General features: G+C 54.5%; 10 protein-coding genes across 10 annotated transcripts; 6 read left to right on the top strand and 4 right to left on the bottom strand.

Moving 5' to 3' along the window:
- Positions 1 to 763: 763 nt before the first annotated feature.
- On the top strand, positions 764 to 3,547 carry BO80DRAFT_239328 (serine/threonine-protein kinase). Its single transcript, XM_025714532.1, has 3 exons — positions 764 to 1,036; positions 1,094 to 1,837; positions 1,888 to 3,547. Exons 1-3 carry the CDS (start codon positions 866 to 868, stop codon positions 3,316 to 3,318), a joined length of 2,346 nt encoding a protein of 781 aa, XP_025570616.1. The 5' UTR covers positions 764 to 865; the 3' UTR covers positions 3,319 to 3,547.
- A 782-nt stretch (positions 3,548 to 4,329) lies between these two features.
- On the top strand, positions 4,330 to 6,187 carry BO80DRAFT_417283 (exosome non-catalytic core subunit RRP42). Its single transcript, XM_025718213.1, has 2 exons — positions 4,330 to 5,121; positions 5,175 to 6,187. Exons 1-2 carry the CDS (start codon positions 4,576 to 4,578, stop codon positions 5,781 to 5,783), a joined length of 1,155 nt encoding a protein of 384 aa, XP_025570615.1. The 5' UTR covers positions 4,330 to 4,575; the 3' UTR covers positions 5,784 to 6,187.
- On the bottom strand, positions 6,008 to 7,170 carry BO80DRAFT_505602 (uncharacterized protein). Its single transcript, XM_025724499.1, has 2 exons — positions 6,697 to 7,170; positions 6,008 to 6,613 (listed from the first exon to the last, which is right to left on the bottom strand). The coding sequence occupies exons 1-2, from the start codon at positions 7,072 to 7,074 to the stop codon at positions 6,206 to 6,208; spliced, it is 786 nt and encodes a 261-aa protein (XP_025570614.1). The 5' UTR covers positions 7,075 to 7,170; the 3' UTR covers positions 6,008 to 6,205.
- A 932-nt stretch (positions 7,171 to 8,102) lies between these two features.
- On the top strand, positions 8,103 to 9,194 carry BO80DRAFT_429270 (cytochrome c). The gene is made up of 4 exons (XM_025720431.1): positions 8,103 to 8,700; positions 8,776 to 8,934; positions 9,000 to 9,094; positions 9,160 to 9,194. Exons 1-4 carry the CDS (start codon positions 8,323 to 8,325, stop codon positions 9,182 to 9,184), a joined length of 657 nt encoding a protein of 218 aa, XP_025570613.1. The 5' UTR covers positions 8,103 to 8,322; the 3' UTR covers positions 9,185 to 9,194.
- Positions 9,195 to 9,586: 392 nt separating this feature from the next.
- BO80DRAFT_321812 (uncharacterized protein) lies at positions 9,587 to 9,816 on the top strand (the record flags this gene model as incomplete). Its single annotated transcript, XM_025715140.1, has 2 exons — positions 9,587 to 9,676; positions 9,757 to 9,816. Coding segments are annotated over 2 exons (150 nt in total), but the record flags the coding sequence as incomplete, so codon positions are not given.
- A 1,921-nt stretch (positions 9,817 to 11,737) lies between these two features.
- Positions 11,738 to 13,896, top strand: BO80DRAFT_485156 (uncharacterized protein; the record flags this gene model as incomplete). The annotated part of the gene is made up of 2 exons (XM_025723485.1): positions 11,738 to 12,281; positions 12,355 to 13,896. 2 exons carry the CDS (start codon positions 11,738 to 11,740, stop codon positions 13,674 to 13,676), a joined length of 1,866 nt encoding a protein of 621 aa, XP_025570611.1. The 3' UTR covers positions 13,677 to 13,896.
- A 785-nt stretch (positions 13,897 to 14,681) lies between these two features.
- On the bottom strand, positions 14,682 to 16,444 carry BO80DRAFT_392277 (DNA-directed RNA polymerase II core subunit RPB3). The gene is made up of 3 exons (XM_025717213.1): positions 16,271 to 16,444; positions 15,585 to 16,153; positions 14,682 to 15,516 (listed from the first exon to the last, which is right to left on the bottom strand). The coding sequence occupies exons 1-3, from the start codon at positions 16,322 to 16,324 to the stop codon at positions 15,126 to 15,128; spliced, it is 1,014 nt and encodes a 337-aa protein (XP_025570610.1). The 5' UTR covers positions 16,325 to 16,444; the 3' UTR covers positions 14,682 to 15,125.
- Positions 16,445 to 17,285: 841 nt separating this feature from the next.
- BO80DRAFT_239180 (NUDIX hydrolase) lies at positions 17,286 to 18,070 on the bottom strand. Its single transcript, XM_025714531.1, has 2 exons — positions 17,868 to 18,070; positions 17,286 to 17,723 (listed from the first exon to the last, which is right to left on the bottom strand). Exons 1-2 carry the CDS (start codon positions 17,926 to 17,928, stop codon positions 17,296 to 17,298), a joined length of 489 nt encoding a protein of 162 aa, XP_025570609.1. The 5' UTR covers positions 17,929 to 18,070; the 3' UTR covers positions 17,286 to 17,295.
- A 3,790-nt stretch (positions 18,071 to 21,860) lies between these two features.
- On the top strand, positions 21,861 to 24,563 carry BO80DRAFT_239059 (arginyltransferase). The gene is made up of 11 exons (XM_025714530.1): positions 21,861 to 22,198; positions 22,542 to 22,586; positions 22,684 to 22,759; positions 22,832 to 22,894; positions 22,947 to 23,069; positions 23,126 to 23,287; positions 23,337 to 23,573; positions 23,621 to 23,718; positions 23,773 to 23,838; positions 23,906 to 24,168; positions 24,230 to 24,563. The coding sequence occupies exons 1-11, from the start codon at positions 22,141 to 22,143 to the stop codon at positions 24,353 to 24,355; spliced, it is 1,317 nt and encodes a 438-aa protein (XP_025570608.1). The 5' UTR covers positions 21,861 to 22,140; the 3' UTR covers positions 24,356 to 24,563.
- On the bottom strand, positions 24,408 to 25,922 carry cbpA (putative calcineurin binding protein). Its single transcript, XM_025720430.1, has one exon. It carries the CDS (start codon positions 25,666 to 25,668, stop codon positions 24,772 to 24,774), a length of 897 nt encoding a protein of 298 aa, XP_025570607.1. The 5' UTR covers positions 25,669 to 25,922; the 3' UTR covers positions 24,408 to 24,771.
- Positions 25,923 to 26,057: the final 135 nt, after the last annotated feature.

The following is a 26,057-nucleotide window of genomic DNA, read 5'->3' as shown; positions in this document are numbered from 1 at the left end:
CCCCCCCCTCCTCCTCCAACCTCAACTAGATACCCTCGAGACAGGCTCTGCATGATCATCACATTCTCTCTGTCGTGCGTCGGCCGTCAATTCTCAAGGGGAACCCTCATTCGACCCTTTGGTCCATGTCAGCACCAGTCCGTCCCTCCGGTTCAGGCCTTTTAACCCCTCAATAAACCCACCTGCATCATTTACCTACTCGCCTTGGGAGCATAATTATTATTATTATTATTATTATTATTTCGGATCTGCACCAGCGCTTTTTCACCAAACCCGCATCGTCGTCGACCGCCTCTTCAGTCCCCACGGCCCGGACCCAACTTCTCCTCCTCGTCTTGGAGCTGGTAAAGGCTAAAGCTGTCACCGCGTCAGGGGCTTGCTTTTCCCATTTCCTTTCCCCCTCCCCAAGGCGGCCTCCGATCACCCTTTCGTTTAGCTGTGTCCACCCAGACGGATCCGCTCCTATCACTCCAGTGATCACGTCCAATCCTCTGGGTCTTCCATCTGGTTTCCAGATCTTCCTCTCCTCCACCTTCGCTTCGTCTCTGAGAACTACATGACTACCCCTTTCCCCCTCCTCTCTGGCCCCAATTTCGTACCGATCCTCTTCTGCATCTGATACCTTATCGCATCCCATCCTGCACTCTCCCCTTCCATCCATGGGAAAGAACTATACCCCCCGTGGATACCACCACCTTGTCTAACTGCGAAGGATGAGCACCTGATCCAATTCGACCCTTCCGACATTCACTGGGAGAGCCGTATACTCCTTCGAAACATTCCTTACCTCGGCTGACCAAGCCTTACTCGAGCCGCAAAAAGTTCTCTTGGATTTTCTGCTGGCAGAGAACAGAAGGGAGACACAATGACTGTCTGCTACGACCACTCCTCATCACGGAGCGTTGCTCCCACTTCAGTCGCTAGCCTGGAGGACCGGTTCGAGGTCCTCAAGGAAGTGGGTGATGGCAGCTTTGGTAGCGTGGCCGTCGCACGTGTACGGACCGCTGGTTCCAACGTTGCACGGCGGGGGACCATGGTATGTTGTCGCAAGGTTTCTTTTGCTCCCTGACTTGCTTGCTAATCCCTGGACCAGGTTGCTATCAAGACAATGAAGAAGACCTTTGATTCATTGGCCCCCTGCCTCGAGCTGCGCGAAGTCATCTTTCTCCGAACCCTGCCACCCCATCCCCACCTTGTCCCAGCCCTCGATATCTTCCTCGACCCGCTTTCACGCAAACTACACATCTGCATGGAGTACATGGACGGCAATCTTTACCAACTAATGAAAGCCCGCGACCACAAGCCCCTCGATGGGAAGCACGTCAAGAGCATTCTCTATCAAATCTTGTCGGGTCTCGACCACATCCATGCCCACCACTTCTTCCACCGCGACATTAAGCCCGAAAACATCCTCGTCTCGACATCCGCCCCGAATGACTCTGCTTTTAGCCGTTACTCTAACCTTGTTACTCCTCCTTCCACTCCCCCAACATACACAGTCAAGATAGCCGACTTTGGCCTCGCAAGAGAAACCCACTCCAAGCTGCCTTACACCACTTACGTGTCTACACGGTGGTACCGTGCGCCTGAGGTTCTTCTGCGCGCAGGAGAGTACTCCGCCCCAGTGGACATGTGGGCTATCGGTGCGATGGCGGTTGAGATCGCCACGTTGAAGCCCCTGTTCCCTGGTGGCAACGAGGTTGACCAGGTCTGGCGCGTATGCGAGATTATGGGAAGCCCTGGTAACTGGTACAGCAAGTCGGGTGCTAAACTTGGAGGTGGTGAGTGGAGAGAAGGCTCCCGCCTGGCCCAGAAGTTGGGATTTACGTTCCCGAAGGTATGATTGCCCGATGCTTCCGCCCTGTTGCGATGACTAATGAATCATAGATGGCTCCCCATTCCATGGACAGTATCCTGCAGGCTCCCCAGTGGCCGGCCGCTCTCAGTCAGTTTGTTACGTGGTGTCTAATGTGGGATCCCAAAAACAGACCGACTTCCACGCAGGCCCTGAACCACGAGTACTTTGCTGATGCAATTGACCCGCTGCGCCCAAAGTCGTCCACCGCTCGGCTGCTGGGTCGGAAGCAATCGGATAAGAGCTTCAAATCCGCTAGCCGGGATAACAATGATTCCCCAACCCTTGCATACAAGTCATCGTGGTTCCGGAGGTCATTGATCGGTCGGTCGGAAAGCCCTGTCCTGCCTGTGGAGAGCGAGAATTCGTCCAAGCAATCGGTGTCATATAACTCGGAGCTCCAGGCTGCCAAGAGCAAGCCAGCGCCCAGTAAGCGTGCCACTTGGGCGAATGGGGCTCCAATGCCCATCCTCCCCTCGATTCGGCCAGTCTCTCCTCTCTCTAATGCGGTCACAGCGCAAGCCAATTCATCTCTCGCACACTCTGGCGACAGCGCCAACTCCAAGGCGAGCAAGAAAATTGGCAGGCAGCTTTCTGTCAACTCGCACGGTAATCACTACGCTGAAATCCACCGGCAAGAAGCGGAGCGGGCGCTCAACGGTGGGGGAAACGTGAGCTTCGCCATCACCCCAAAGGAGAGCTTTTTCTCGCACCTTCGCAAGAGAGCCCGCAGGTTATCCGGTCGCAACCAGGCCAACACAGCGGACGATGTTGAAGCGAACGCCGGCTGCATGCCTTGGTCAAATCGGTCTTCCCTGGCTTTGGACTCCGTCAACGTGAGCGAGCCGAAGCCGAACTCTGACCTTTCGGAGCTTGACAAGGCCCTTCAAACCGTGAAATACTCCCTTGACTCGGCCGCCCTCGGTAATGTTCCCGTGCAGATCACTTCTCCTGTTGATGGCACCAAGCGTCAGTCAATGCCGCAAGGTTCAATTCGCTCAATGGGTGAAAGTCCTGTCTCGACCAGTGGCACCGGAGGGCCCATCTCCAGTCGGACTCGGCGTGCAATGCAGATGTCTAACAACCCTATCCACCGCTATGAGACCCCCGAAGAGGAAGATGAGCTTTTGGATGAAGTTCTGCATTCTGCAAGCAAGGCTGCTAGACGCCTAGCACAGACCGAAGTTCCATCTGATGTCTCGTCGAACTACAGCCGCCAGGCCCTGGGAAATGACCATTCTCGTCCATTGCCCAGTCCTTATCCTACACCCTCCCCATCCGCCAAGTGCGATGGCGTTTCTTTTGGCCATTCGGAAACCACGCCGTGCAGACGACTACCCCTGCCGGAGGAGCAGACGGATGCCAACTCCAGTCGCCAATGGCCAACCCCTCCCTATGAGGATGGCGAATGGGCCAAGCCAGCCCCGGCTAAGTTCCTGACAGGATCAGCAACTTGCCGCTAGCTTGGAGATGAACCTCTTCTTTTCATTTCTTCACCATCTTCGACTGATCTTGTTCATATTTAATCCAAGAGAAAAAATGCGGTGGGCATGCGCGGAATATCGGCGAATTTAACCGAGCAAGGCGTACGGGATCTGGTGTCTACTATGTTTTCTATCTCCGTGGAGGGCTGGCAGCTTCTTTTCCTTTTTCTTCTTCTCTTTTCTCCTTTTTTTCATTTCCTGTGTTCTTCCATCCTGCGCTTCGACTTCTACCCATGTTTGTATAGGCCACGGTTCAGCCCGGGTTTCCTTTCATTTGTCTGGTTCTGTCTTCATACCCCAAAGGCCCTTTTATAGATACCGTCGGCCTCGCACCTTGTTTTCGGTATACCGCTTGCATGTGTCCTTCGTTCCTTGATATCCTTGCACCCCTTGCACATTGCTCATCCTTCTACTGATACCAATCGCGCGAGTCGCAATGTTTGCTACCATTCCTTATATATATATATACTCACCTCCCCGAACCCGTGCTGACTACTACAGCCGACCATTTCCTTTTGTCAAACTCCTTCACCCCTCTCTATATTTCCAGGGCATTGATCCTCACTCATCATTCTTTCTCCCCCCCTCATTCCTTTCTTCTCAATGCGCGGATTGAAAGCATTACTTCGAGCTTTCACAAGAACAAAAGATTTCCATTCATCCATTGTACAATTTCACAACTTGCTGGGAAGGAGCACTGGTGGCTGGTTCTGGGCTTTGAACACTATTGTAATATAGGACTTACCCCGACGGTCTAGCCGTCTGTTTATATATACGCTAATTGAAACAGCCACAACTGCAGTGTCTGACAACAATATCTGAACTTCATTCTATTTTTTTATTTCCATCTTGTTTATTGTAAGAAAAGCTAGTAGATCCGTTGCTCGTGTCCATCCTCTGCGATAACGACGGAAGATCCGTTTCCCCGCCCGCCGGCAGAATTTCCTAATGCAGCACTACGTCAAAAGGTTTCCAGTCGAGGAGACTTCATTTGGTCGCAAGCACTATTTTATACAGGTCTGTTGTCGGCATGGGTGGCTTGATCTAGTGAGCACCCTGCAACCGATTTATTTGTCGCCAGAGTTTGTTCAAGTAGAACGACATCTATCCAGTGCTTCGTTTGTGCATCCTAAAGCGCCAGGCTGCGGGCTGCCAATTAATCCCATCGTTCACTCTAACGTCCATCTCCCTCTTCTCCTTTATTGTCTCTGACGCTCGCAACATCTCCTACCCACAATGTCAGCTCAGCGTCAGGCCTCGTCTGCTTCCCAGACCCCGCTCATCTCTCCCGCAGAGCTTTCCTACCTCTACACCTCGCTGTCTCTCCCCGATGGCCCGATTCGCCCAGATGGTCGCTCAGCTACGCAATTCCGACCCTTGACTGCAGAGACAGATATTCTTCCGGGCACCAACGGTAGCGCGCGCGTCGGTTTCGCAGATGGTACCCAGGCCATCGTCGGAGTCAAGGCCGAGGTGGAAAAGACCGTTGTTGCCGCAGAAGCCCTGAATCTATCACAACATACCCAAGAGGAATATGCCGATAATGAAGGTGGTGAGGGGAAACAATCGTCTAGCGCTGGACATGGATCATGGGTGCAAATGTCTATTGAGATTCCCGGATTCCGGGACGATGATGCCTTGCCGGTTTTCTTGTCGGAAATGATGCGCGAGCCTCTGGTTGAATCGGTCGCGGGTGGGCAAGGTGGAGATGGTGAAATGGCGGGTGGTTTGAAGGGTCGATTGGTGATCAATAAGCGCTGGCATTGGCGGTTGTACATTGATGTGAGTGTCTGTTCCCTGCTCTGAGGCGCTTGGTGTTAATGTTGTACGTGCAGGTGCTACTTCTGTCTCAGCCTTTGTCGTACCCGCTTCCTTTGCTCTCTCTTACGACTCATCTGGCGCTTTTGTCGACTAAGCTTCCCAAGCTCAAGTCCAAGGGAGAGGAAGATCCCTTCTTTGACGATGATTGGAATGCCGCCGAATACCTATACCCCCGTTCACAGCTGAAGTCTCATCTATCCTCGACGCAACAAGTTCGGCCTCCTGTGACTCTACTTGTCATTTCGGTGGGCGACAATGTTGTTTTCGATCCCAACAGGGAAGAAATCGCTGTCGCGGATACTGTTCTGGCTGTGTCTGTCACCCGTGACACCGACTCTGAGGGCCTGAAGCTGCTCTCTATCCGCACCGTCGACCCTCCATCCCGTCTCACGCAACCGGGTGTACCGAACTCGGAGAACCTGGCGACACTGGGCTCCACTGCGGCTGCTGAAGAGGCGGCTTTGTTGGAACCATCCACCGGCGAAGAGGTCTCGGGAGTCTGGAGACCGCGACGTGGTGGTGTTAAGAGGCGCACGATCGCCAAGATGCTCAAACTAGTTCTGGAGAAGGGAGGTGTTGGCGAAGAGGTTCTTGAGGGTCTGGAGGGTGTCCAGGTGGGCTGAACCAACTGTATTGGCCACCAGCCGGGTCCCAGCCCGAAATCCTTGCCTCAGTTTGCATATACCTGTCGCACGATGGATTGAAGTGTCCAAATGACCGGGACGGTCGACGAACTTACCGCCAACCACACCACGAGCGTGGAGGTTGGAAACATCCTACGCGTTTGCTGAAGATACAGATGTCGACGAAGCTCGAATCTACGACAGCGAACAGGCGAGCTTGAGACGAGATGAAGCAAATCAATGATATATCGCCATGAAGATAGGGCAACCGACTAGAACCCAACTTGTACATAGCAGAGCACGAAAGGGCATAAAGGACAATCAAAGGCTAATATACAATCTCCATAACCGGTCTTCACATGATAATTCCACGACATCTAGTTAAACCAGGGAAAGCCCACGGGCCAACCAACCAACCCCTCTCACCAAATTCCCAACCACTTCTTAACGGGCCTCTTGTTGCCCTCCCAATCAACATACACATTCTTATCATCCTGACCCTGCTGCTCCACCGCCACAGGCGACTGATCATCCACAGCACCCTGCTCCGTCCCTTCGACCTTAACCTCATCCCTCTCATCCGGCTCCTCCATTCCATGAGCAATGCGATACTGCCGTCTCTTCTCCGCATCATCCACTCGTCTCCTCCGCTTCTCCCTCGTCTCCATCGAATTATGCTCCACATGCATCCGAAACACCGAAACGGCCTGCGAAATCGTATCGATCGGATGACTCAACAGCCCGGACCACGGCGGCAGCAAATGAGCAAATGGCGACGAGCGCTTGAAGTTTGTCGTGAACGTAAACGTAGCTAGGGAGGTTAACACGCCCTACAGATTTCATACACCCGTTAGCAACCCATAACCAACATGTCACAAACAAGCCCAGCATGTATGTAGATGTATAATCATACCATCGCAATCCAAATATGAATCCACCGATTCGTCAAAAACTTATGCATGACCGTTCCCTCGGGCGGGAACATATTCGGGTACTGTCTATTCCTCTGCTCCTCCTTTTCCTTCTCGCTGAGCTTCGGGCCCGGATAGTTAATCGGGCCGGGGTTCATGACCTTTCCATTGCGGGTTTGCACGACTCGACGCGCGGGGTGCGAGGGCGGACGGAACTTGTCGGGTTTGGCGAGCACGCGTGGTTGGCTTTGGTTGGATTTGGAGGAGGAGCAGCGCTGCGTGGTGATGCTGTAGGTGGTTTGTTGGCTCAGCGCGCGGAGGGTGAGCGGGGAGGGCGCCCCCCGGGGGAGGAGGAATTGGGGGATTGTGATGGGGGGCATGGTGGTGGTGGGTTAGGTGGGTATTGGGAAAGGGCTCGGAGGGTTGGAGAGAGGATGATGGAGCTGGAATGGCCGCTGTTGCGCGGTGGTGGAGGGTGTGCCTGTCCGGGGTTTGGTGTCGCGCGGGTAGTTTTTTTTGGTGTTGCGGAGGCTATACGGATCACGTGAGGGAGGTGTGCTGCTGTTGCTGTTTGGCTGGGGATCTATTCTGGGTTATGGTTTGTGATTGGTTGGGGTTGATGGATTATTTTTACATAGTAGTAGCTGTGGATGTAAATGGAGCGCGTCTATTAGGTATCCATTTTATGTGTGAACAGTTAAAGCGTATGCGCCTACTTCATACAGCTACCCAGACATATAGAGTAGAATCCGTCAGATCGGTGCTTGTGGTTGTTTACTCGCCTCAGGCCACCTCGGGACCAAGCCGGCGGAGCGGAACAACACGAGTTTTCATTACCAGTCGGTCAAAGTCGGAGGACAAATGACGGGCCGGGAATTTGCAACGTCTGTTTTTTGGAGGACCCCAACAGCCATTGCGGTGGACCAGCGCCGGCTACTCCAAGTATAGTCCGTACCGCCAATTGTTCCAACGGGGACCGGCCCATTCCATCATCACGGAGGCACAAAGATGGCACGGATGAACGTAAGATGAGATCATCCGGAGGGCACTACGTCAGTCTCCGACGGAACAAACGAAGGGTTCTCGAAGGATCCCGGCGAGGATCGTCTCGTCCTATCTAGATAGAGTAGGGAGGCAAAATGCGCCTGGACCAAGGGATTCCCAGGGGCATTCAATTCGATCGATCTGGAATGGAGACCATTCAAGGAACATGGAAAATACCATAGTATGAGGCATGGCTCAAAAAAGACACCGGCCATCGCGTCCCGGAAGCGCCCGTTGCGCTGAATCATCTCGGTCCTGATTGGCCACGGCCCGGATCACGGGAGGTGTTGGGGGCAAAGGCTGGTCGCTCTTGTACAAATTGAATCGCAAGTTTTTCTTCCCTCGTCCGCTTTCTCTCCTCCAGTGCTTCTATCTTTCCCCAGGATATCCTCCACGCCTCCAATTCGTTTGTACATCATTTCTATACCTTTTAATCCCTCCCCAAAAACCCCCACACACATTCAAAATGGGCAAGGACGCTGGTTTCGCTCCTGGTAAGCAGTTACTCTTTCCTTTGTGTCGTCACTCCTTGTCTCCGGTGCATCGTCATTATTCACTGGCTTCCCGCCCATGGCATTCACTCAATGCCGTGCGGGTTGTCACCGTATGATGGCGGCTACTGGTGGTCGGCATCTCTGTCCGCTGTGACATCTTGGGCGCGTCTGTGTTGTCACCTCTACCTCTCTGATCCGCAACTGCGCACTTTCGCTTTCGCTTCTCCAAACACCACTGCAACGAGAGACGAGATTTCCAACACAGCACACGACTCAAGCGTTACATCCGCCATCATGACAAGCTGGGATACCTACTGTTTCCTCACCTCTCTCCACACCCGCGAGGCCGAGTTGGAGGAGTTGAAGAAGAAGGAGGAGCTCGAGGCCGAGGCGGCAAAGAAGGCCGAACAGACCGCTAACGTTGGAACCATTGCAGGTGACTCCGCCAAGGGTGCTAAGCTCTTCCAGGTGAGTTCTATTCGATCTGCGCCGCATGGTGGCATTTGATCGGGGGGAACCTTTTTTTGCTAACATGGTTACTAGACTCGTTGCGCTCAGTGCCACACCGTCGAGGCTGGTGGTCCCCACAAGGTCGGCCCCAACTTGAGCGGTCTCTTCGGCCGTAAGACCGGTCAGGCCGAGGGCTACGCCTACACCGACGCCAACAAGCAGGCTGGTGTCACCTGGGATGAGAACTCTCTGGTATGCTCCGGCTCACTCATTCCGCACGTGGCTGTGAAGCCCTGTGACTAACACGCTTTCCGCAGTTCTCCTACCTCGAGAACCCCAAGAAGTTCATCCCCGGTACCAAGATGGCCTTCGGTGGTCTCAAGAAGACCAAGGAGCGCAACGACCTCATCACGTATGTCCTCATTCCGGGCTCTCTCCGATCCGCGATACACGGTGCTAACATGTCTACCTTTACAGCTACCTCAAGGAGAGCACCGCTTAAATTCCCTCACCCTCATGAACCTCTCTAGAACCCGTCTGCGGGATATTGCTTGATCCTATCACTGCGCTGGAAACAGGCAGAGGCTCGGCGACCCGACAGACCGGGAATGTAACAATACTCGACCCTTGCTTTCCCGCGATAGACCTTTGGTGTTCGTGCGTTGGAACGATGCAGATACAATAGAGTCCTGTCTCCTTCGCGACCGCTGTCTACATATTCCCTGCTTGTTTCCCTTTTCTCCGTTTCCTATGTGTCCTCGACGAACGTGTTTCTTGCAGCTCTCTGTGTATCATGGTTAACTATTGGTTGCTGAGACCATAATGAATTGAAGAGATCTCCTCTCATGATGACGTGCGTGTGCCTGCTTTGCTTGCTTCCTGCTTTTTCCTGCCTGACGGACCGATGACCGTGCGCTGGGCCGGTCCCGTGTTTCAAAAGTATCACGTGCAGGCGGTGCTGGCCGGGGATTCGCCCTGGCCCGACCGCAACCACGTATGCACTGCAGATGGACCAGGAGGGGTCCCCCCTCGGTGAGTAGTGTCTGGCTGGAAATGTTCCTCGAGTCAGGGTAGTGCCTCTCCCCGGCCAACGGTGGCCACTGCACCGGCAATCTGGCGGATGATCCTTGCAGGCCGTGGAGGGCAGCGCGGTGTGGCCATTGGACCGGCCGTTGGGCCAGTTGGCAGCCCGCCATTGATAGGCAGGTGGATGGTACCGAAGTACCGTCCCTCGAGGCCCTCCGACCAACCAGATGGACGGTCGACCGGAGGGTAAAGGTCCCAGGTTGCCAGCACCAACCCGTTACGATGTTGAGGGGGAGATTCACTCCCCCTTTTCCCCCCCCCCTCCTCTTCAGCCTTCGAGCCTGGGGAAAGAGTGCGAACTACGGAAGTTACCGGTTCGATCGAGGGGGTGATAGGTAGGGTCAGAGAACCTTCCTCGGGGGTCATGTGGTCGGCCCCCGGGCTCGACAGGTAAGAGAGAAACGATGGATGCGAGTCACGCCGATGTTGGTCATCGAATGGCTGTTGCTTCTTGGTGCCTTAGAGTTTATTTGGCCGGAGTACTACGCTTGCTGGACCGCCGTATAGAGATGATGGTTGATGGATGATGGAGGGTGGTGGTGGTGGTTCGGGACGCGATGTCGCAACTGTCGCAACGGGTGGGGCTCAAACTAGTATCTACTTTGGTATCTACGGAGTTCCCAGGGTCCTTGACTCGTTATCGCTGAGAGAGTTTTGTCGGTCAAGTCTAGTCCGTCGGGGTGAAACACAATCATCACTGGAAATAAGCGTAGATAGAGAGTCTAGTAGCATGCGCGGGCAAACCTAAGCCACGACCAGTCGGGCCCGGTGCCGCCAGGATGCTTTTTTCCCCCGTCTGGCAAGCAGTTCGTATCAAGAAGAAAGATTGTGTTCTTTGAGAGAAGACAATCGTCTGAAAGCAGTGGAAGAGGGTTGCTTTCTGATACCAAAGACATTGTCCGCAGTGCAAGCGCAGAACAGAGAGAGAGCGCGCAGTGGGAGACTACAGACTGGAGGCTACGATGGGGCTGTAGGGATGAGCATCCCATGATTCCACCTGACCCGTGGCGGCAGCTGCCTGATTGGACCAGCCACCAGCGGCGCCCCTCCATGGGACGTTCTTTCCTCTTGATAAAATCCCAGCCGTGGAAGGCATGCGAGGGGCGGGCCGTATCCTGCTGTACCTGGCCTGAAGACTTCCACCTTCCCTCCACTGAACACCACGCCGTTTCATTGTATACCATTATTATATACGCGTGTATCTCCTTCCCCTCACTAACGCCGCAACAGCTATCCAATAATCGGGTCTCCGTGGCACTTGGGGTGGATGTTGGCAAGCGCCTCTGTAACCCGCCGTGACTTGTCGCTTCCCCCGTTGATCCGTCCGTCAACTTTGACAGCCAGCCAGCCCGCCACCACCACCACCACCACCACCACTACTACTACTACTACTACTACTACTACTACTACTTACTTACTAGTCAGACTGCCGGACAAGACTGCTGCTGCCTTTCTGACTGACTGATTCGATCCCCGGTGTTTCTGGACTTCTAGAGTCCCGTTTCGTTGTCGGGCCGGCCTGGTCGCGTTGCCTGCCATTCCTCAGGCACCCAGGCGTACCCCCCGGGGGTTCTCGTCCCGCGCGCAATCGTTGACTACTTACTACCCTCCCACCATTCATGTCTTGCCTCCCCTCCTCCTTCTCCTCTACCCTGCGCTTCTCTCGTCGATTGCTCTGGCAGGATCTCCGTTGACCATCTCATCTGTACTCCTCGCCCTTTTCCTATGCTTCCCCCGTATCCTCCCCTGCATCATCATCTCTCCCTTATCGTCCTCCCTCTTGGCGCATTAGACTCTCCCTTCTTGACCCGTATCTTAGCGCGCCTGCGACTAACCCGCTTTCTATCGCCTTGCTAGCACCCACCCTCTGAAGTTATTGTCTTTGCTGCGCAAATCGTCTGTAAGGGCGTCGCAGCGATCGAAAGTGGCCTTGACTTCTTTGGTGTTGCAGTGCGCAACGCCGTCTATCATGTTAGACGAGCTTGACAACGCCTTCGACGATCATCCCTCATTGGATGCGTCGCTCGAGGACTTCGAAACTAACAGCAACGCTCGTCGCTCCCCCATGTACGGCCTCACCTCTCAGCATTCCGGGTTTCGCTCGGAGGAGTCGGAAGGGGAGGAAGATGACCTCACGCCCAACGGCGAGCGTTGGTCCCCGCCGGGATCACGCAGGTATGATATGGTGACGGGAAGCGGATGGTACCGGCATCAGCCCTATGTGCAGGCGATCGACCAGGACCGTTTCCGTCTGAAGCCATCCGTGGGGCTCAGCCCGTCGCAATCGCGCGAGCCCAGTCCGCAGTATGAGGATGCGCTCGAGGCGCCGACCGCAGGTAAACGCAGCCAATCCGCCGAGTCGGGCGACATCACGATCGCGGCCAGTGTCCCGCTGCCTGCCGATGCAGAGACCCCGCAAAAAGGCCGATCGCCAAGTCCCAGACCCAAAGGCGCGCGGGCGAGCCCCGATGCCGAAGGAGGGGACTTTGGATCGGGGAATAACCTCAGCAATTGTAGGATCTACCTCGGTTTGCTACCCTCTGCAGCTCCCTTGAACGGGTGACTAATCGATGATTCGTGCTTAAGATATCCGGTTCGCTGTGCGCGCCGAAGTTCAGCATCGCGAACCCTTTGTCGCATTCTTTAGTTACTTGCGATCCAAATTCGATAAGATCACTAGCTCCAAATCCAATACCGCTCTTTCTGTAATCGTTGCTTTTCTCTCGATCGCGTTCATGCGCGCCTTGTTTCTACCCAGCATCCCCGAAGCGATTCCTGATCTGGTCAAGTTGTCGGGGTTTGCGCGCTCGTTCGAGCCACTCATCTACTACTCGGAGAATGGCGCGCACCAAATCACCGCGTTGCAGGAGACCGGAGTGGCCGTCTGGGATCTCGGCGAGTCGGTGCGCGGGACCAACATGACCAGCGCGCCTATCATCGTGCGCCAACTGGATGAGCTCTCGGAGTCCCTCAAGTCGTTGTCCCTCGAGCTCGCGCGCTTCTTCTCCGACGTCGAGGGGGACATCGACTCCATCCTGATCGCCATGGATTGGGCCAAGCGCGAGCTGGAGACGTTATCGTCGCAACCTCCCAGTACGATGCCGTCGATCGTGTTCGATAACCTCCACGATATCTTTGCGCGACTGGGGGCGCTGGAGCGGCTTAGCGGCTCGAGTGGGGAAGAGCCCGGCAGCGAACTCACTAGCACTCCAACCACCTTTGGCAACTTCGTGACCGCCGTGTTTGGCCAGACCTCGGCCCAGCGCACGCGTGCCACCCTGACGCGCACCTTTACCGAGATGCTGTCCGTGCTCGAGGAGGCGATCAACAACGAGCTGACACACTCCACGGCGCTGTTCGCCCTCTTTGAATCCATAGACCGCCAGTTCCTGAACCTTCAACGGACCGTGGTCCGCGAGTCGGACGCCCAGGAAAGAGAGGAAGGCGAAATGCTCAGCTCGCTGTGGACTCGCGTCCTCGGCCCCGATGCGGCCGTGGTCCGCAAATACGAGAAGAACAAGCGGCTGCTGGCCAACGTCCGTAGTCGCACTGTCACTAACAAACACCTTCTGATGGACCACCGTGGCCGTCTACTAACGCTCAAGGTCAATCTCGAGACGCTGCGGCGCAAACTCGTCAGCCCGCTTGTCCGGCGCAACGATTCAGTCAGCTTCATGGGAGTCGAGTCAAGTAGTCGTAGCCACGGCCGCATGCTCGGACCGGTCGAGGCGGTGATCGAAGGTCAAATACGCGGGCTGGAGGGCAGCTACGATTACCTCCATTCGGTCCGAGAGAAACAGAAAGCCAAGACTCTGGAGTTCTACTACGGCTTTGGCCGGCGCCTGCCGCAAAACCCCGTCCTGGCCGACGGATCCGACGATCTGGGGGACGCGATTGACGGCGTGTGATGCGACAGAGTCGAGATCATGCATGCATCGGCAGGCGTTTCTTGTCTTTCTACTCTTCTTTGTCTCTGCATCGCATCGCCTGGTTACAAATGTCGGTCTGGTCCTTTCGGAACCATCCTCGGTCTTGTCTGCTGTGCACATGGTGGGCGTTTATCTACAGGTCATCTCTTTCTTCGGTTACTTCTGTTTCTTTCTCGGCATCAACTGGCTGGTTGGCGTACACCGGCGCCCGTCACGGAGCAGGTTCTCATCGGGTTTCTCATCCCATTCTCCTCCCTCATCTCTCTCACCCCTCCACCCCCCTACATCTCCATTGACCTCGACATCTATGGGATATCATCATTGATCTGGAAAGCTGTGCGGGAAGGGAAACCATAGACGGATGCCATTTAGCGGTTGGAATCTTGCATGTCCTGTCATGTCTCCTCATATCCCCGTTCATGGCGCCCATCCATACATCTCTTTCTTTCCTTCCCCCCCCCGCCCTCTCTACACATCACTCTGTCTGCAAAGGTAAGAAACTGGCGGGCGGTTGCCTGGTTATTAGTGCGGCGCTCTGCGTGGACCATTGGGTCCTCTGGATTGTGATTTGGTTTTGGTTTGGCTCGGTGCTCTCTTCCTGTTTATAGTTGGTGGACGGAGTGTTGGTGGTCTACTCCGGATGGTATTGGTATATGGTGTATCGTGGTCTTTCATCTAGTATCTTTCTCCCAGGGCTCATTATATCGTATAGTCTTATCTAGACAATTCATCCCTCTCATCGTGTGCTTCACCCAATCTGTATGTGATTGTAATAGCTCCCTTTCTTCCTCCAATCCATCTACTCCGTCCTCCGTAGTTAGACAGGTAGACAGGCAGATAGATAGATAGACCGATCGGCACTATCCAATCTACGATCAGAATACTGGACAAAGTACTGAAGCGATACATCCCCATTCGATATCCATATCCATATCTAAATTCATTTTCATATTCATATCCCCCCCCCCCTCCTTCTTCCCCTAACTCCCCTCCGCCGTCCATTTTTAGCATACAGCAATTCCATATGTAGAGATAAGTAATAATGAGATCTAATATCACAAGCCCGGTCAAGCCCGGCAGGAAAAGTAATCAAGAAGCGTAGTGCATAATAATAAGGCCAAAAGTTAGAGTCAGAGATAGAGATAAGAAGAGCAAAGCAAATCCGCACGCCCAGCCAGAAGGAATTAGAAAAGAAAAGAGAAGCAATGTGGGAACCCCGAACTCCTTCCGGATGCTGAGTGGAAGTAAGCTTTTGTTTGTTACTTCGGTGATTGGTAATTGGTGATGTGGTTGTTTTGGTTTTGTTTGGTTTGGTTGGTTTCTCCTTTTTGGTTGAATTGTGGGTTGGTGGATTGGTGGGTGTCTTTCAGTACCATCGCTTGGTCTCCTTGTGAGATGAGTGATGGGAAGGAGTGGAAACGAGCACACCTAGAATCCGTAACCACCGCCATACGGTGTCACGCCGTATGGTGTTGCTGCACTGGCGCCCCATGCACTGGCACCGCCATTGGCGTACGCCGTGAATCCACCGTCCATACCCTCCGGCGGCTCATACGCATCCGGACTGCGCACGCCCATCATATCTTCGTCGTCTCCGCCCATGCCGCCATTGCGATCCGCGCCCTCGGTGCCGGACAGCGACGAGATCACAGAGGCCAGTTTGCGCTGCAGCACCGTAATGCCCTGCTGGATGATCATATCCGGATCGAGGGTTCCGATGCTCTCCACATCGAGGTAGAAGTTACTCGGCTGAGCATCGTAATCGAACGGTTGGTCGGGAGGAGCGGCTTGTTCCCATGCTGCGTTTGCAGATACCGGCCTGCATCACCACCTGATTAGCTCATCTGCCAACCCCCAGAGCACAGCAAGAAAAGAGAGAAAACATACCACTCCTTCGCCGGATCCTCCTCATACCAATAATCCACATGCCTCAAATTATTATGCGGATCATACTCAAACCCGACCGCCGCCGTAGGCGCCCACTTCGAATGTTCCTTCGCAATACCCTTCTTCGCAATACACGTCATCTTCAACTCCTGCCCGCGTCTCAACTTACAAATCAAGGGTCCATTTCCCTCCGGGTCCAAAATCACCGGATTGCCCACCCACTCGTTCGCCCGTTCCCCGTTCACGACGAGATCGCGCGCATACACGCGCATGATATCGTCGCCGGTGCACCGCGCGTGTAGCGTCAGGGTCACGGAGCACCGCGCGCAGTGGTCCTCGCATTCGCAGTCGCGGGTGTACTCGACGTCTTGGTCGCAATTTTTGCTGTTTAGTGGGATAAGGCCCAGTCGGTGGGCGAGGAATTCGTCGGGTAGGACCGAGGTGTTTTTTTCCACTTCCACGAGGTCGATGGCCATTGTCGGGATCTCCGAGAGCATCGTTCGGCGGAGGGAGTTGGCGAAGGCTAGGTCCACCGAGGTGAGTTTGAAGTCGACGCGGTTGGGCTCCGCCTGGTTTCATGGGTTAGTGGGAGGTGCTGGCTTGGGTTGGGGGTTGGTTTATGAATGGAGGAGGTTGAGAGTCGTATGGTAGGTAGGTAGGTAGGTAGCTAGTTGGTGGTGGCTCACCTCGCGGACAGTGACTTGGGGCCCGGTGGGCTCGATGTCCATCTCGTAATCCATGGTGGTGGTAGTGGTGGAGTTAGCAGCGCAGACGCGCTAACTGTGAAGGGGATGAAAGGGAGTCTGGAGGTGGTAGACGGTAGTGGTGGCAGTGGTGAGGATGAAGCAGCGACGCAGCTGTTGATGGCGTGAATGATGGCAGAGCCGAGTGGAAGTTCCTCGCCGACCTGCAGCCCGCGCTTTGCCTGTTCGGGTAATGCGTCTGCTGTGTTTGCCGCAGAGGAATTTCATCGTACGAAAGATCTACGCCCTAAGGTCAACGAGAAACGCACGAGTGAACATTCGAATTATCTTCTGTCTACGGTCTACGCTCTCTACACATTTACTATCATTACATACTGAGCAGACAGTCAGCCCCGGTGGTCGGCTGCCTCGCAAAATCAGGAGTATGCTTGCTTTCTTCCGTTGCAGGTCAGATTCCTAGCTTGCATGAGCAAAAGGCAGTCCATCCCAGCACCAACGTAGGCACCTGTCGGCAGCTCTCAAGCCCGATCGGCTGTCGGCCCACAGTCAACCAGCAATGTCGTCGCAAGGGTATATCAAGCCGATAAAGAAATAACCCTCTCCAAAAGCAGATGCCCGCTCCATCCGTAGGATCCGATCCCAAACCATGTCCTGCCGACCACCAGCAAATTTTGCTCCATCCGTCGGCGAGACCGCCATCAGACCGTACTCCTCTAACATTCTATGCTGACGCTCCGTCAGAGATTCTATAGTGGTAAGTGCGCCTCGCGCGCAAAGCCGTCAGGCCGCCAATCGATGGCCCGAAAAGAGATTAAAAAGCCAAAGCAGTATAGCCAACCAGAGGCCGAAACTCAAGCAAATGAATCGAAGCAGAAAGTAAAATCGACGGTAGCTTTTTCGGTTGCAGAATCATTTCAAGTCGTCATGGAGCTCCCGCCCGCAGGCAAGTCTCCATATTTCGGATTCCCCTCCCACCTGAGCCGGTGAGAGGGGATGATACGCCATCGCTACCTCCGCATGGAGCTGCGTTTCAGCGCTTCCAGAAGCTCGGGACGACTGGCAAGCGCCTCGGCCGCTTGCGCAAAGCTGACCCATTGACGCTTCCGCTTGTGCATCTCGGGCCATTGGTCCTCTTCCCGGTCCACGGTGACCTCGAAGAACTGGTAGGACGCCTTCGGGGCCGTAGATGTCAACAATGCCGATGGCCGCATATCTGGGATCAACCCCAGGTCTTTGTGCACCGTGCATATTATCCCGCCCTCCTCCCACGCTTCTCTGCAGGCAGCTTGCTGGGCGCTGACTTCATCGGTCTCCCAACCGCCTTTGGGAAGCACCCAGCCGCCACGTCCCGCAGATTGGATCATAAGCACCTTCGTCTTGTCCGCGGACAATGGAACCACACCGGCCACGAGTCGTTCACCTTTCGGTCCGTACCCTACGCACATGAGGGTCAGCAAAGTTGCGCGACAAGTGAAGATGCACGATCCCGAAAAAGAAGCGCTTGGAGGACGCAGGAGGGCGGTGAAAACAGCATTGTAGGGCAATGTAAGTGGGATTACATGCCTGGGGTCTCACTCACGTTGGTTTTTGCGTCCCACCCTGGACTCCATTGAACGCGGATGATCCGCCATTTTGAACATTGGGAATGGAATAGAACGAAGAGGAAAATAAGAATAAAAATAACAAAAAAAAAAAAAAAAAAGAAAATCTATAACACAGTCTATATAGCGAGAATCCAAAAACCAGTGGGACACAGCAGAGCTGCGTTTCACGCGACACAGGTATGGAAGGAGTGGAAAGGTTGGAGATAAAGAAGAGGTCGATGACACCAATTCAGGCCACGAGCGTGACGACACTATGAGTGCTGAGGGAGGCGTAAAGGGTCAACGACGGGGGATTTGAAACAAGCGCCCCAGCCTGGTGGATGAAGAGCTGGCCGGTGAGCCGTCAGGTTGTTTTCTGTTCCCGAAGCGAAAATGGGCCAGGCGGTCGAGGAAAGGTCAGGGAATTTTGGGGAGAAAAGTCTGGAGGAAAAGTTTCAGGGACTAGATATCCGCGATCACTCCCGCGGCGGAGGGAACCTCGAGAGAGACGTGTGAAGATAAAAGGACATCATAATCGGAGGAACAGCAGGAAAATAAGGGAAAGGATAGGAGAGGGAGGAAGAGAGGGACCGGAGGGGGGGGAGGCGAGAGGACGGAGGGGGGGGGATCAGAGACAGCTTTGGGGATAGTAATGGGCGGCGCGATCCGGCCTGGAAGGTCGACTCCCTCAGGCTCTCCCTCTCTTCTCTCTGTCTGTCTCTCTCTCGCCCGGAGCGGACTTTGCCCTTCCCTTCCCTTCCTTTGCGCCTGGGCGGTACCGTTGGTGTACACCCCGTTACTATACCGATCGTCTTCCCCGTTCGCCTTCCCGGCTGCTTTCTGGCGTCACTCGCCGCGCCGCCCTTCCGTATTACTCAAACCATACGTCTTGTCCGGTCATCTGATAGGTACCGGTACCTTACGGTTACAGGTACAACAGGTACCGCCGCGACAGTCTGCCGCCGTTATGCCCCCCAGTCAGCCTATGCGACCAGGTCTTTTGGAGCACTTACTATAGTGTCATCATCCTAATCGCCGGGATCTTTTTTTTCGGTGGTACTACTCTTCTGGTTCCAGGGGCGACGCTCTGGTCTCGTAACCTCTTTTTTTATTTTTGTCTTCAATTTATTTTATGATTGATCCATTAATAGCAGTCATCTCCCTGCCTTAATCGTAAATCTCAGTCCCAGTTGTACGTCCGACTACGTAAGTCGTAAGTAGGTTGCTGGTGGAGTGTGACCGAGGGCGCAATCCATTATTGGGGCCTGGCTACCTACCCGCTATGCTGGGACTGCTGGGAGTGGTACCTCCGGGTGAATTGTTGCTGTGCCTCTGGGTCGAATTGGATCACCTTGGGTTGGTTCAACGCGTCCGCGAGTGCCAAACTAGGTCTGTTGCCCTCCCATGAACTGCTCCTGAGTCTTCCGAGGGCCTGCGGGCTTGTCGGGGTTCCACAGCAACCGGCTGGACCAAGGGATCAGGAGTTCTCTTTTCCACACAACGCAATTAATTTTGCTTTGGCCGTTCTGGAGCTGGGAGGGGACTGATTGTCTGAGGGCACTGCAGCTCCGTGTCTCTCTACCTAACTTTCTCTCCACTCGGTTGACTCGGTCCTTTCGGTACTTACGGCTGCGTCTTGCCAGCGACTTTCGCTGTACGGAGTACGCTCATCATTTTACCTCAGGCCCTGTGGCACTATCAAAATTAGGGCCCCAGACTAGTGGAACTGAAAGTCCCTTCGACACATATTAGCATGGAATAAATCATTTAGCTTGGTTTAAGTCGTGTCTCCATCGGCTTTTCGCATAATCGCTTTCTGAGGGAGAGTTACCGGCCTTGTCCTGTCCGCCGTAAGCGCTGGTGTTCGTGGTTTCAGCCTGAGAATGATGATTCGTGTTAGATGAATCTCTTTCCCTCTATGTATCATGGACCACATATTGCCCACCCCTTTTTGAGGTTCGGCCCCTCTAGTTGTCATACTCACATATTATTATCTGCGCCCCTTTTTTCTATAGACAGTTATTAGTACTGTCTACTATTACTTGTTCAGCCCAACGGAATCACGGTGAAGAGCAAAGACCGAAGGGACACCGGGATCGGTCCACCTCGTTTACTAACTCTGGATGCGGTACGCCGTACGACGGAACCTGTGCCTGCTCTCAGATGGCTGTGTAATAGTAATCCGTCCCTCGATGTGGAACAGTCCGCGACTCGCTGCTCGCTCCGGCTCCAATTATCCACCAGCAGATCTGCTTGCCGGATATTCGACTAGGGTTGGCCCAGATGTACCCCCTCCAGTCATCTAGTTCTATGTAGCATTCGACGAATGATATCAGATAGGACTTCCACATGCGGTCCGGTGGTACCTGCTACGTGTTGTGCTATTTCCGAGGGATAATCTTGGTAGCTGCGAGCTGCAGAGACGAGTGGTGGTAAATTGTTCGAGGGAGATGCACCTCATCAACCTGTGAGGATTTTGGGTTCCTTTTTCCCGTTCTTCCTGTGCGCAAGCTACGGATTGGATACCATAAAATGCGACGGCATGCCCTGCATGCATACATTAGGCCCCTCGGATCCGTGCTGGCTTATTGGAAGGCAGACCGATGTCACCGGCATCACCAGCAAAGAAAAAAAAAGGTTGATCTGGGCGGATGCGGGGCACCAGCAAACCACTCGGCCGGCCGCCAAATCCTCGAATGACCGGAAAGGTGGCTGTTCTGAGTTTTCCTATTTGTCTGCAGCTGTGACCTCCTTCCGGACAAAGAACAAGGGATGCGCATGCGAAAAGCCCAACAATGAAGGCAAAAGGCATCCAGACCGACCGGGCTGCGCGTGGGCGATGATGTATGTCCCTGCCTGCCTGCCTGCCCACCGCCGAGGAACCATGGGGCCGATCAGAACGTTGATGACTTGATGTTGCTCGGACAATGCGGTGACTAACTGCAAAGGAATGGAACTACTGAGGTCGCCTGCACAGAAGATTAATAGTGGCTTGAGAAACTCCCCGGTGGCGATTGGATCTGGATGCGACAACACAGCAGCGATCTGTTGCGGTGCGGATCCTGAGATCCTAGCATCGCCGGCCAGAATGATGCCGATGATGCTTGGACGTTGGGGGGGCTTCTGCACGTGATGTCATGGTCTGGGGTATCGGGTGCGAAATCCAGGCCATTTTGCCTTCGGAGCGCCGATGCTAGGAGGATTGTGATTTGGGCGAGAATCCAGGATCGTCCAGCAGCGCACCGTACCACATTCCAGCAACTCTTAGCACCCACGACACAGCAAGAATTCGTCGCGAGGATTGACACTTGGCCAACTTCCGCTTCGATCGAGGCCCGTTTAGGTACCGCCGGCTTTACATACCTGTATCGTAACGGCGGCGGCCTGTATGGGGATGGACCATACCGTATGGAACCGCCGCCTCCTTCTTCCCTCCCTACGTCGTAGTGAGGTTGTCCTTCGACTTCGGGAGTACTTCGTAGTACCTCCGCCGCTGTACTTGGTTGAAAAGGGCAATGGAGCTGCCGGGGAAAGCTATGACCAACTTGCAGTAGCAGTGGTTTGAGTCGCTCCTTTGTACGGAGTAGGCCGCCCTGCTCCGCATCGCCTTCATCTCCGAGTTTGCCATGCAATCCGGTGGCAAAAGAGAATACCGGCGTGGAGGATACGAGGGGGAAATAATTATAAGCCTCACGGCCGCAGTCACCAGAGAGACACCAGGACCAGGGGTTGGCTGTTCTGATCTGACATGCCGCACTGACATGGGCTGCAGCAGCTCAGGTCTTCTTCTAGAAGCATCATGAACTTCTGCCGTGTGAATGACCCCTTCAACCTTGTTTCTACCTCCCGGGAAGTGACGGGGACATGCTCCGAGGACTGTGGAGGAGGTCTACGATAATGCACGACCTGTAGAAGCCCTCTAGTTCTTCCTGCTAAAGAGACAGGGGATTTTGTAGAATCCAGTGCCCGGCGTGCTTAAGTATCCGGGTTGCCTGCCTGAGGGGGGAAGTTTGACAGTAATGCCTTCCTCACTCAGTAGTAGTTCGCTTCCCGCCGCAACAACCTCAATTCACTCAGCCACTGCAACTGACTCAACACCCTCTCCAATCTCCTGATTTCTTCCTCTCTCGTTGACGGGCGATTAACTCCCCAGCGCTCCCCTGACTCTCTCCCATTTGCTTTTTTTTTTCTGCTTTTCCCGCCGTCAGCGCTGCCAGCGAATCCGTTCTCCATCGCACTACTTGCCTGCGACGACGACGACGACACGCCATGGAACCCATCGTCGATGCCGAACAGGCGAGGAAGCTGTCGCTGTTCCGACCCCTTGGTAAGCAGCCAGTCAGATTAGCTTCCCCTTCCCCGTGCAGTCGTTATTGGCCCTAGTTGCTCTTCTCTTCCACCGATCCTCTATCTAGATCGGGATTCTGTGCCCCTCCCGCTGAAACCTGATGTACTATTGCTGCCCCTCATCCACCGCTTCCCCTCCATTTACGGCCGCAGTTGGCCAAAAGCACCACGATACACATAGCACCCACTGTCCTCATCCATCTCATGCGAGACCATCACGTCCTCCCACTGGTGCGGATATTCTCCGATTAACGAGCGAAGGTCCTTGGCGACTTTTCATCCTCCTCATGGCTGCATCAACATACCCTAACTCGACTGCCTAGGCTACCAGCGCAACTCTTGTGGCTACTGCAAATCTGATAATGGCAGTATGTCTCTCCCGACCCACCTCGAAAACTCCATTGTAGTCCATCGCGGAATGTCGTCGTGCTGCCGGATGGGACCGCTGATGCGCGTCTACTGCAGGTGCCTCTTACTACACTAGTTCGGTCTCTGTACGCCCGGCGCATTATGAATCCCTTGTCAATAGGGGCTGGAGAAGGTACGGCGGTCCGCCTTCGTAATGCGAGCCACATGCTCCTCGTCTGGGTGTCAGTCGCTGATCCTGGCCTAGATCGGGGACACTGTACTACAAGCAGAACCTGCAACGATCATGCTGCCCTCACTATACGATGAGGTGTGTAATTGGTCCGCGTCCCGTTCTCGATCACCTCCATTGACGCTTGCAGGCTCGAGGCCTCCGCCTTTACGCCCAGGAGAGACCAACGGAAGGCAATCAACCGCTGGAACAATTTTGTTCTAGGCCCCGAATACATCCGTAGAGCAGCATATCTCTGTCCCAAGACACGGGAGTAAGTATACATGTCCAAGGTGGTGGAGTATGTGGGCTCATTTACCTGTGTCGTAGGGAGAAGAAGCGTCGGAAGTGCAACTTTGACCTGCTCGGTGCCGTCCACGAGGCCGAGTACAGCAACGTGAAGCGGCCCATTGACCCCAAGACAAAGAAGCACCTCGAGCCTGCTCATCGATTTGAGGTCAATCTGGAAGGTGACTCCATTTCCCAGGCCAAGTAAGTACACTGCTGCCTATCATCGATGACTTGGGCTTACATCCCCAAGATACGAGCTGTTCCTCAAGTATCAGACCACGGTTCATAAAGAGGATGCCTCCAAATGGGCAAACAAGGACTTCAAACGCTTCCTCTGCTCAGGCTTGACGCGGTCCCCGGCCAATCCCGCTAAGTCGGACGAGAAGAAGCTAGGGTCGTGGCATCAGTGCTACCGACTGGATGGAAAGCTCATCGCCGTGGCGGTACTGGACCTCATGCCGACTGGGGTGAGCTCGGTCTATATCTTGTAAGTACCTGACCGCAAGCAGCGGCGGATACAACTAACAAGATCAGCTATGATCCGGACTACGAGCAGTGGGAGTTTGGGAAACTCAGCGCAGTGCGAGAAATTGCCCTTGCGGTTGAAGCTCAATACCAGTATTACTACATGGGTAGGCTATCAACCCTCGATATCTCTGCAGGGACCCCACTAAGTCGACTAACAGGCTACTACATCCACTCGTGCCAGAAGATGCGCTACAAGGGCACCTTCCGCCCACAGTACATTCTAGGTAATTCCCAGCATCTATCAAGCAAGCTCTTCAGTTTCCCCAAAACACGGCTGACGCACCTACACAGACCCGGAGACCTACACATGGGATCCACTTGATGGGGAACTCTCCAAGAAGCTCGACGAGCGGCCCTACGTCTCTCTTTCCCGGGACCGCCAATCCGACAGCAACCCTGGGGACGATCGCTCCGAAGCAGATGCCGAGATCAACGACGAAGAGGTGTCTCTATTCGACCTGCACATGCCCGGAGCATTGACGATGGACGAAGTCAAGGCTCTGGACTTGGATCACTGGCTTCTTCTAGTCCATGGAACATTCGTACATATGATTGTGAGCACACGTCCGATTCCGGCTATCTAGACGCATGCAAACTGACCAACTACCTTCGTAGGACCTTGTGGGATGGGAGAAAATGCCTCTTGATAACCCGCAATCAGTCAAGGGGATCATTGCCGAATTGGCGGCGGTGCTGGGTCCGGAGATTGTCCGGCACAGTGCCGTGGTGCTCTTTGACTAGACCGGTAGATATGCTACTTGGCGGGCACTGTCTCTACGGAATGAGGGTATCACGATGCACAATCGAAAGGGTAGGCCCGTCTTATTTATGCCACTATATATACAGACCGGTTTGTAGAATCGAATACCGATAGACAGAAGGGGAGAAGAGAAAATCCAAACCAAGCCAACAATGCTGAAAAATGCTTCATAACCAATGCTTTATGTGCACAAGACAATCTCCCAGCCCAAAAACGCCATCCATGGTCGGAGCAGGAGAACATTAACTGCATACCCCAATGGCCCAAAAACAATGCATCCCGAGCGTAAGAAGGAACCCATGCATGCCGAGTAGAAACAACCGGATGCGCCAGACTGTACAAGAAAGCCAAAATAACACTCAGAAACGGAGACAGAGAGAATAGTGCAACACTGCACTCAGATCCCCTCCATCAGTTCCACAGGCGGCCGCGACGTCTTGGGCGGCATCTTCTTCACCGACATCTCGATCGGGCTCATCTCGACATCCATATCCATATCCTCATCCGGAGAGGCGCTCGTATCCTCCACCATGACCGCCGGCAAGTTCGGGCTGCCCCCGTGGTCCTCGGGGTGGTAGATCAGCGTGCTACTCCGACTGCGGGTCTGTGACAGGGCCACGGGCCAGCTCCCCGTCCGCTTATCGGAGGTCATGGACATCGGGGTCCCGGGCTCAATGGATGCCATGGCCGTCGGGACGGGCTCCGTCACCTCCGCGGTACCGGACTGCTCGGTCTTCAGCTTGGCGAGAGCGTGAGCGAGATCACTGGCGTGGACTTCCTTGTTCGGGGGATCTTCCTGGCGCATGACCCATCCGTGGGGCGGGGAAGGGGGAGGGCTGATGAAGAAGAGCTTGTCGATTTGAGGGGCCTCGAGGAGCTTAGGGCGCGATTCCATGTCGGCGAGGATGGGGGTGGGTTCGCCGAAGTAGACCTTCGGGAGGACGGGACGGTCCAGGAGCGGTGTGCCGGTTAGGAGTTTGCGGATGCGGAGAGCGTCGGAGTCCGTGTGGAAGGAGCAGACGATGCGGCGGAGAGAGGGGAGAGGGGAGAAGGAGTTGAGAGGGGCGAGAGATTCCAGGTAGGTGCGGAGAGCGGCGAGAGAGTTGGGTTGGAAGAGGACGAGGTCGTTCAGATCGGTGATGATGAGGGTGTTGGAGGGGGGCGTGGGTTGAGAGAGCGGTGGCAGGTTGGTCATGTCCAGGGTGAGAGATGGGCGGGATGAGGCCGAGGATCGACGGGCGCCGATGGAGGGAGAGGAGGTGAGAGATTGAGGTGGTGAGGTATTCATGGTCATTGTGTTCATTGTGTTGTGGGTAGTAGGATATGAGTGTAGGAAGAAAGAGATGAGAAGGTCGATGGTAGAGAGTAGAGGTAGAAGTGAAGTGAAGTGGAGGAGGCGGCGATGATAAAGCGACTGGAATGCAGATAAGCGGCGGGACGTCGACTGGCGGGCGCTTATTCAAGGCGTGGATCTCAAGCACCCGAACATCCAATCTGGATCTGATCTTGAAGGTCTAGTAGTACTGTGTACTGTGTAGATGGTAGCTGGGAAGGACGGATTCTGCAGACGCAACCGCTTGCATCTTATAGGCGCGACCGATCTACCCGTCTTCGTCGACTTGGAGGCGCAGCGCCGGCCTTCGCGTCTGGCTTTGCACTGCCTTCTCATGAAAATTCGGACTT

This window comes from Aspergillus ibericus (assembly GCF_003184845.1).
Source record: "Aspergillus ibericus CBS 121593 unplaced genomic scaffold BO80scaffold_60, whole genome shotgun sequence".
Lineage (NCBI taxonomy): Eukaryota > Fungi > Ascomycota > Eurotiomycetes > Eurotiales > Aspergillaceae > Aspergillus > Aspergillus ibericus.
This window is presented reverse-complemented; position numbering and strand designations above follow the sequence as displayed.